The sequence below is a fragment of the Epinephelus lanceolatus genome, chromosome 15, assembly GCF_041903045.1.
Source record: "Epinephelus lanceolatus isolate andai-2023 chromosome 15, ASM4190304v1, whole genome shotgun sequence".
NCBI classification, from domain to species: domain Eukaryota; kingdom Metazoa; phylum Chordata; class Actinopteri; order Perciformes; family Serranidae; genus Epinephelus; species Epinephelus lanceolatus.
The window spans coordinates 32,351,597-32,361,324 of record NC_135748.1 but is presented as its reverse complement, the minus strand read 5'-3'; the positions used below and the strand labels follow the sequence as shown (position 1 = coordinate 32,361,324).

The 9,728-nt window shown below is 40.1% G+C and overlaps 2 protein-coding genes across 2 annotated transcripts; both read left to right on the top strand.

The window, feature by feature from the left end:
* LOC117267178 (prostaglandin reductase 2-like) lies at positions 1–2,743 on the top strand. Its single transcript, XM_033642908.2, has 8 exons — positions 1–296; positions 406–524; positions 765–956; positions 1,067–1,237; positions 1,543–1,752; positions 1,923–2,132; positions 2,263–2,302; positions 2,398–2,743. Exons 1-8 carry the CDS (start codon positions 260–262, stop codon positions 2,460–2,462), a joined length of 1,044 nt encoding a protein of 347 aa, XP_033498799.2. The 5' UTR covers positions 1–259; the 3' UTR covers positions 2,463–2,743.
* Positions 2,744–3,782: 1,039 nt separating this feature from the next.
* LOC117267176 (prostaglandin reductase 2-like) lies at positions 3,783–8,711 on the top strand. Its single transcript, XM_033642906.2, has 8 exons — positions 3,783–4,093; positions 4,203–4,321; positions 4,587–4,778; positions 4,862–5,032; positions 6,277–6,486; positions 6,570–6,779; positions 6,910–6,949; positions 7,044–8,711. Exons 1-8 carry the CDS (start codon positions 4,057–4,059, stop codon positions 7,106–7,108), a joined length of 1,044 nt encoding a protein of 347 aa, XP_033498797.1. The 5' UTR covers positions 3,783–4,056; the 3' UTR covers positions 7,109–8,711.
* Positions 8,712–9,728: the final 1,017 nt, after the last annotated feature.

Sequence of the window (9,728 nt, the reverse complement as noted above, 5' to 3'; positions counted from 1 at the left end):
GTTAAGATACAGTAGGTGTTAATCAACCGAGTTAGAGACAGGTACACCTCTCGCTTTTTGCTGCCTACAAACAACGTAAGGAACCTGTCCGTTATCAACTTATGTTTGATTTAGAGCAGGTTTTCACCTGTCGCTGACTCTTTTTAACACTGTGACTGTAAAGCCTGATTTAACAGGTAGCTGACGCTCGTTGCCAGGTGTGGTCATTCATTCAGGTACGTCTTCGCTTAGTTATCAGAGCTAACTTTATTTTTCAAGGATGCAGGTGAAGAGAGTCGTCCTCAACTCAAGACCAGGTAGGAAACCTTTCATAATATATAATATATTCATTTTCTTGTGTCGTGTTTTACAGCATTATTCTCTCCGTGTGGCTAACGTTACTCAAACACTTATTTGTGCATTAAGGTAAAACTGGAGTGCCAGTTCCTGAAAATTTCCGTGTGGAGGAGGCGACTTTGGCAACTGACCTGAAGGATGGAGAGGTCCTTGTTCGGACACTTTACCTCTCAGTCGACCCTTACATGGTAGGAAACAAGTTATTATATTTGTGTATCCATATTAAAGTTCAGGACTGTCTGGTGTATTTAAATGATACAAACAAAATGTTTTCAGTGTAGAAACAAGGACTCAAGCTTCTTCTTAGTGCTGTTATATCACACTGTACTAGTCTATATATTACTATAGGCAAGACTTCATTATAAAACTATATGCAAAGCTTCCCCATCTCCATCCCTCCTACTCATCATTCTGTTTTTGCTTCTCAGCGGTGCAGAATGAATGAAGAGACTGGTTTTGAGGAAATGACTCCGTGGCAGCTGTCTGAGTGTGCGGATGGTGGGGCCGTATGTGTGGTTCAGTCCAGCCGCTGCAGCACTTACAGTGAGGGAGATGTGGTGGTTGCATTCAACTGTCCTTGGCAGACCCATGCTGTTTTAAAAGAAAGTGACTTACAGAAGGTGAGATATTTCTGTTTGTCATCATAGTTCATTTAATGCCTTTAAAATGTACTTAAAGTTCTCTGGCATCAGTTAATACTAATTGTGATGTTATTTTCTGTCTGTTGCAGGTTGAAGCAGAGTTAGTTGACGGACACTTGTCCTACTATTTGGGTGCAGTTGGTATGACAGGGCTCGCTGCACTGTTGGGCATCAGGGAGAAGGGTCATGTGAGCGAAGGGGCCAATCAGACCATGGTGGTAAGCGGCGCAGCTGGGGCCTGTGGATCCATGGCTGGACAGGTAAATACAGCTCAGATACGAGACCTGTTAGGCTTCAGTGTCATATATCTGTCTGAGATACTGGTGAAAAACACAGAAACAGCTGTAAAATTGTCGACATGTTTACTCTCTTGTATCCTGAGTTAGAATATTTGTGATTTTTAGTGAGTTTAAATGTAAGAAAGATTTAGGCAAGATAGTTGGTGGAAATTATATTTCAAAAGCCACACTCAGAGTAGCAGATGTAATCCAGCCGACCACAGATGCTAACATAAACAGAGATCAGATTGCATCCTGATTGTATCATGTCACCTCTGTGTTTCCAGATTGCCCGGCTGGAAGGTTGTGTGAGAGTGGTTGGGATTTGTGGCTCTGATGAGAAGTGCAAAGCGTTAGTGGACGACCTGGGCTTCTCTGCAGCCATCAACTACCGCACAGAGGACGTCTCTGCAAAGCTGAAGGAGTGCTGCCCTGATGGGATAGATGTTTACTTTGACAACGTGGGAGGTGACATCAGTGATGCTGTCATCACACAGGTACTGCCTGAGTTGTGTCTTGTGGTTTTTCGTTCTCAAATTGTACCGCAGACATTTACAGAAGTAGAAGTGGTGGCTGTGGATTCTGAAGTGTTTCCTCCTGATCTTCATCAGTGAGTGTTTTGTGTCTTGTCTCACGCACTGACCTTCGACCTTCTTCTTACCTCCAGATGAACAAGGACAGCCATGTGATCCTGTGTGGGCAGATCTCACAGTACAACAAGGACGTGAAGTATCCTCCACCCCTGAGCGAGAAGACACAGGAAACCCTGCAGAAGAAGAACATCACCCGGGAGGAATTCACAGCACTTAGCTACATGGACAAAATAGACCCTTCCCTCTATGAGCTCAGCCAGGGAGTTAGATCAGGCCACGTCAAGGTAAGGAGGAAATGGTGATGACATGTGGTCGACTGTGTGTGTATGTGTGTCCTTGTTTGTTTGCAGAATGAACGCCTCTCCTCCGTCTGTCTGTTCACATCATTTAGTTGATTTTGCTTTCACTCTGCAGGTGCTGGAAACTGTAGTGAACGGCATTGAAAAGATGGGAGGTATGTGGGTGTTAATTCCTCCATTTTGTTTCTTTATTGTGTGACTTTTCTATTAACTTGGCAGAAGTTGAATGATTCTTTTCATTTTCTTGCAGATGCATTTTGCTCTATGATGAAAGGTGGCAACGTTGGCAAGCAAGTTGTAAAGATATCAGAGTGAGGAGAATCACTGGAGCTGCTCTCACCAGACAGAGGCCTCGGGGAATTAACCTACAGCTGCCTGCCTGTATACGAGCTCCGTCACTATATGTAACTTATTGAGCTCTGGGGAAAATATTGCATCAGTTAGCTGATGCCTGTTGATGAACCATGAGTGGAAAGTCACGCAATGTCCTGTGAAACTGTGTTCTTTAGAAGAATAAAATGAAATGTAAAATTTTAATACTTTTTAAAAGACTTTGGAAATTGGTGCAGCAGTTTAATAAAAGTAGAAAATTGCAATTCTGCCTCATGATATTTACTGACTTCTTAATTGTAAAAGAGTGTCGTGGTTTTAAAGTCTTCCAGTGTAGAAAAGAGGAATTTGATGGACCCTCTATTCCACCTTTGGACACCTTGACTTCCTGATGACCTCTCACTTTTTCACCTGCAAGAAAGACAAACACCCTCCAGTTCTATGGACAACAAGTAGGACTGGTGATTAGCAGCAGTAAAACCAAAGTCATGCTCATCAACATCAATAAACTGCATAACTGACTTACTGTAGCTGCCTGAAGGACTCAATGACACCTTTCCCCTTTAATTTTACCCCTCGCATGAACAGTTCTTGTGTACATAATGTTAATGTATCTTTGTTTCTTACAATAAAATAAAATAAAATAGTCACAATTTTTTCAAACATGAAAGTAGCAAATAAACAAAATAGTCATACAGTGGTAAACAGACATTAAAAAACAGGATTCTAAAAGAAGCATGAAAACTGAAAACAACATATAATCATTTCATTTACATGTCCAGAAAGGAGTGGGAGGAAGTACAAACTTATTTATTCTCACCCCCTTCTCTATATATTAATAATAGTCAATTATGTAGCCCCACATCACCATAAAGCTGTACAATAATTAATTCTCTTAGACCTATTCTAATATATTAAAATAATTACCAATAATATTTGTCTTACAGCAAGACATAAATAATTACAAAAATACTTGGAAAATAAAAATATTAAATAAACTAATATAAATGAATAAATACATCTCATTAGCAAGTGTCAGATCATTAGCTAACAGTTAGCTAACATTAGTTTGACAGATGTCATAGCGCGCATGCGCCAAATGTAACGGCTGCCTGCTAAACGTTTAAAAACATAATAATTAAAGACATATTCGTCCGTGGGTGTTACTCGAGGCTGTCTCTATCTACCTCTTTCATTAAATATGTCTTTAAAAATTAGACACGGAATTAAATATGAGATGCTATCTGACTCAGAGCTAACGAAGATCGGTCCAACTGCCTGACGGGATTTAAGCGAAGGCGGAAGTTGGTGACAGATAACCCTCTCGCGCTGCGCTAAGTGGCACTGTGGTCTGTTGATTTTCTTTGCTAGCTTACAGTCAACATAAGTAACCTATCTGTGGTAATGTAAAGACAACATTTAGAGCAGGTTTTGTCGTGAGTCGGACATTTTCTCGTGTTGCGCTCACCTTTGAAGACTTCTAGCACTGTGACCTAAAAGCTGACGCTCGTTGCCAGGTCTGGTTATTTATTCAGGTACGTCTTAGCTCAGATATCAAGGCGAACGTTACTTTTCAAGGATGCAGGTGCAGAGAGTCGTTCTCAACTCAAGACCAGGTGCGAAACTCTTAATAACAAATGATAACGTATATTCCTGTGTCCAGTGTTACAACAGCACTGTTCCTGTGTGGCTAACGTTACTCAAACTACGTATTTGTACATAAAGGTACAAACGGAGTGCCAGTTCCCGAAAATTTCCGTGTGGAGGAAACGACTTTGACACCTGACCTGAAAGATGGAGAGGTCCTTGTTCGGACACTTTACCTCTCAGTCGACCCTTACATGGTAGGATACAGTCAGAGTGGACACACACGTTAAGTTACTGTATATACATATGCATATTAAGATTCTAGAGTGTCTGGTGTATTTCAGTGTAAGAAAACAAAAAATTTTTTCAGTGAAGAAACAAGGACTCAAGCTTCCTCTTAGTGCTGTAATGTCACATTCACCTAGTCCAGATGTTACTATAGGCAAAAGTCAGGTATAAAACTACATGCCAAGCTTCCCCATCTCCATTCCTCCTACTCATCTGTCTGTTTTTGCTTCTCAGCGGTGCAGAATGAATGAAGACACTGGTGTTGATTATGCAGCCCCATGGCAGCTGTGTGAGAGTGTGGACGGTGGAGGTGTCGGCGTGGTTCAGTCCAGTCGCTGCAGCACTTACAGTGAGGGAGATGTGGTCACTTCATTCAACTGGCCTTGGCAGACGCATGCTGTTATGAAAGGAAGTGTCCTACAGAAGGTGAGGTATATTGTTGGGCATGCACTAAAAGTTCTCTGACATCAGTTAATACTAAATGTGATGTTACTTTCTGTCTGTTGCAGGTTGATTCACAGTTGGTTGACGGACACTTGTCCTACTTTTTGGGTGCAGTTGGTATGACAGGTCTCACTGCACTGTTGGGCATCAGGGAAAAGGGTCATGTGACCAAAGGGGCCAATCAGACCATGGTGGTGAGCGGCGCAGCTGGGGCCTGTGGATCTATAGCTGGACAGGTAAATACTGCACATTTCAGATTTGAGTCCAATTTGGTTTCAATGTCATATATACAGCTGTAGCTTCTGATATACTGGCAAAAAGCAGTTGGAGCGAGTTAAAATCTTTGTGATTTTAATAGGTTTAAAGGAGCAGTGCGTAGGTTTTAGTGGCATCTAGTGGTAAGGACTGCTGACTGTAACCAGCTGAAACCAACTATGTGCCAAGCGCGAACACCCAGTTAGAATTCCTTCAGTGCTGATTGTTCAGGAGGTTTTTACCAGGAGCCGATTTGTCTTCCTCCTCTGTAAAACAAACTTTTTGATTTAAACCGGTAAAAACACTAAATAAAGTATCTATCCATCCATTTGAGCAAGGTACTCCTGACGTCCCTCTGCCCAGCAGCGTTTTCCAGCTCCTCCTGGGGGACTCCAAAGCATCCCAGGCCAAATGTGATATATAAGCCCTCCAGCAAGTTCTGGGTCTGCCCCGGACCTCCTACCAGTTGGAGATGCCCGGAAAACCTCCAACATGAGGCGCCCAGGAGGCATCCTAATGCGATGTCCAAACCACCTCAACCGGCCCCTTTCAGTGAGAAGGAACAATGGCTCTACCTCGAGCTCCTCACCATATCTTTAAGGCTGAGCCCGACCACCCTCCAGAGGAAACTCATTTCGGACGCTTGTATCCGTGATCTCAACCTTTTGGCCACTACCCAAAGCTCATGACCATGGGTGACGTTTGGGACATAGTTGGACCGGTAGGATGAAAGGTTAAAAATGAGTGTTTTTTTGACACTGCTTGTTGCAGAGGGGCTGCTAACTACGGTGGTCAATGCAAAAACACAAATGGCCTTATCTAGAGCCAGTGTTTGGTGTGTTTGTTCTGGGCTACTGTAGAAAGTATGGCAATCTTCGTATACGAGGTCCTGCTCCCTATGTTGATTAAAACAGCTCATTTTAAGGTAACAAAAACACACAAATTCTTATTTTCAGGTTATCATACACTAAAGAAAACATACTTATTTTATCATATTGCATTTCTGACAATATATCCCCCTCAGTCCTGCACACTGGACCTTTAAATTTAAGCAAGACAAAGGCAAGATGGTTGGTGGGAACTATATCTGCAACATTTCAAAACCCACACTCAGAGTATCAGATCTAATCTAGCCGACCACAGATGCTAACATAAACAGAGATCAGATTACAAAGAGAAGAAAGTAGCATCCTGAGTATATGTCAAACTGCTTCTGTGTTTCCAGATTGGACGGATGGATGGTTGTGTGAGAGTGGTTGGGATTTGTGGTTCTGATGAGAAGTGCAAAGCTTTAGTGGACGACCTGGGCTTCTCTGCAGCCATCAACTACCGCACAGAGGACGTCTCTGCAAAGCTGAAGGAGTGCTGCCCTGATGGGATAGATGTTTACTTTGACAACGTGGGAGGTGACATCAGTGATGCTGTCATCACACAGGTACTGCCTGAGTTGTGTCTTCAACAGTGAGTGTCATGAGTCTTTTCTCACACACTGACCTCTGACCTTCTTCTTACCTCCAGATGAACAAGGACAGCCATGTGATCCTGTGTGGGCAAATCTCACAGTACAACAAGGACGTGCCTTATCCTCCGCCCCTGAGCGAGGAGATACAGGGAACCCTGCAGAAGAAGAACATCACCCGGGAGCGATTCACGGTGCTTAACTACATGCACAAAGCGGACGCTTCCCTGTATGAACTCAGCCAGGGAGTTAGATCAGGCCACGTCAAGGTAAGGAGGAAATGGTAACGACGTGTGGTCAGCTGTGTGTGTGTGTGTCTGTGTTTGTTTGCAGAATGAACGCCTCTCCTCCGTCTGTCTGTTCACATCATTTAGTTGTGATTTTGCTTTCACTCTGCAGGTGCTGGAAACTGTAGTGAACGGCATTGAAAAGATGGGAGGTATGTGGGTGTTAATTCCTCCATTTTGTTCTTTATTGTGTGACTTTTCTATTAACTTGGCGGAAGTTGAATGATTCTTTTCATTTTCTTGCAGATGCATTTTGCTCTATGATGAAAGGCGGAAATGTCGGCAAGCAAATTATAAAGATATCAGAGTGAGGAGAATCACTGGAGCTGCTCTCACCAGACAGAGGCCTTGTTACCTACAGCTGCCTTTTGTGTCACTGTCATCAACACTAACTTAATGAACTCTAGAATAATATTGCATCGATTTGCTGATGCCAGTTGATTATAATTATGAACCATGAGTGAAAAATCACAGTGTTCTTTAAAATTGTAAAATCAACACCACTAACAGAGCTGTCGGACTGAAGAGAAATTGGCCAAGGACAGAAAGAAGTGGAGGGACTGTGTTGCTGCCTTATACACCAGCTGGCCCTGAGTAATGGAGGAAGTGAGTAGGTGTAGAATTATAACTCCTCGTACCATACCAATACCATGTGTCAGTGTAATGAATTCACTTGAGTTTTTTAATTTTAATTCTGAAAAATTTGATTCATGAAAACTCACAATTCCTCGATAACAATCTTGTTTAGACAGAAATTTTTATTTTTTTTCTCAGAATTCTAACATTATGTTAATAATTTAGAAAAGCAGTCTCTTGTCATGAAAACATTTCAGAAACTAACAACGAAATAAAACAGTAGATTTTTTTCCATGATAGCATTTCTCATAACTCGGAGGTAATACTCTTTTTAGTTCAGAAAAACAGGAGCAGATTTTTTTCCATTCAAATTTTTATCTGAATTGTTTCTGAAAACTTTTAAGAAAGGCTGAAATTCTTTTTTTTCACGGAAATTTCTCATAATTCAGAGATAATAATCTTGTTAATTCAGGAAAACCAGCTGATTTTTTTTTTTGAAAACAATTCTCATTATTCTAAGAAAGGCTACTGATCTCCTTAATTCAGAAAAACAAGAGCAGACATTTTCATGAAAACTTTCAAAATTCTTGTTAATTCAGAAAAACTATATTTTCTCCATAAAAATGGCTCTCATAATTTGATATAATAATCTCATTATGTCAGAAAAACAAGTAGATTTTTTTCTTGAAAAAATTCTTAGAATTCAGAGATTATAATCTTTTTAATTCTGAAATAAATAATTTTTCCACAAAACAGTCTTAAGACAGAAATTTTACTTTGTTCTCAGAATTCTGACATTTTGTCATTAATTTAGAAAAAACTGAGCATTCTGTCTTCATGAAAACTTTTCAGAAATCTGAAATAAAACAGTAGACAGTATTGTTTTCCATTATCACCTTTCTCATAATCCGGAGATAACAATCTTGTTAATTCAGAAAAACAAGCAGAATTTTTTTCCATTTTCTCAGAATTCTGAGATTGTCATTTATTGAGAAAAATGAAGAAGTCTTTCTGAAAAGTTTTCAGAAAACTGAAATAAATTTTTTCCATGAAAAACTTTATCATAATACAGAGGTAATAATCTTGTTAATTCGTAAAAACGAGCAGGTTCTTTTTTTCATATAAACTTTTCTTAGAATTCTAGGATACTAATTTTGTTAATTCAGAAAAACGGGGCAGTTTTTCCTCTCTTGTGCTCCATATTCTTGTTCACTCCCTTCTAAAACTTCCTGTGACAATGATGTGAACACAAACACAGAATCCATGACTTACTGTAATGAACATTTTATTCCACAGCACTATAAACCATTAATAAAATAAAATTGTGGTTGGCTCTAATTTCAGTTGTCACAAGAAAAATATGTGGCAGGTGTAAAATCATCATCTTTTCATTCATATACTCATATTGTTTGAACGCAGGAGGGGATGCAGAATAAGTCAATAAGTTAACAGCAGTACATCACTTACAGTAAATTCCCTCTCAGAGACGTCATGGTGGTGGAGTCCAGGTCTGTTTGTTGTGTCAACAGTCAAATCAGTGTTACAGTACAGAACAATCACAACCAGATTCATATAGAACATAATCATTGAGCATTAATAACCTATCAAAAATGTCTCATCATGGTATGGTTTTGGTGGTGCTTCTGCAAAAATAATAAAAACAGCTCCATGCATAATTTGGAGGATGGAAGTGAAACGCAACACAACAGCGCCTCCTTGTGGACAGATTACAGATCTTATAAGAGGTACTGAGCATCATTAGAGAATAACTCTCCAATAACAAAAGTCTATAAATGTTTAATATCTGTCTGTATGCAGGAATTATACATTTGGTGGTGCTCCCCTACAAAAAGACTTGTCTATGCAGAGAGGAGAGAAGAGCTTATTAAACCACTGTCAGCAGGAGAGCACATAATTCAGTTTCCTCAGTGTCTCGCAGCTGCTCTAATATTAAACTGTCTTATCACAGCACTGAGAACTGATCTGCACTCACACTGGAGATGGTTTAAAACATACTGGGATCTCTGTTAGAACATTGCTGCTATTAAAAGACTTGATAAATGTGGTCTTCACCCTATTTTTATTTTATTTTGATCAGTTTGTTCTTGTGGAATCCAGATACCTGCTGTTACTGAGTGGAAAGGACTGAATTAGACACAGTTTACGATGGAAGCCCATTTGTGCCAATGTGATGAAACAAAAGATTGTGTAAGTCCTTATGATGAGAAACTTTCTCAAAATAATAACTTACCTCTAAATAATAACATACTTTTTCAAAATAATGACTCAAAATCTTTTAAAATGGGTATCTCAAAAATAATGACAATAAAAAAAGTGACTTAGTAGCATTTCTCA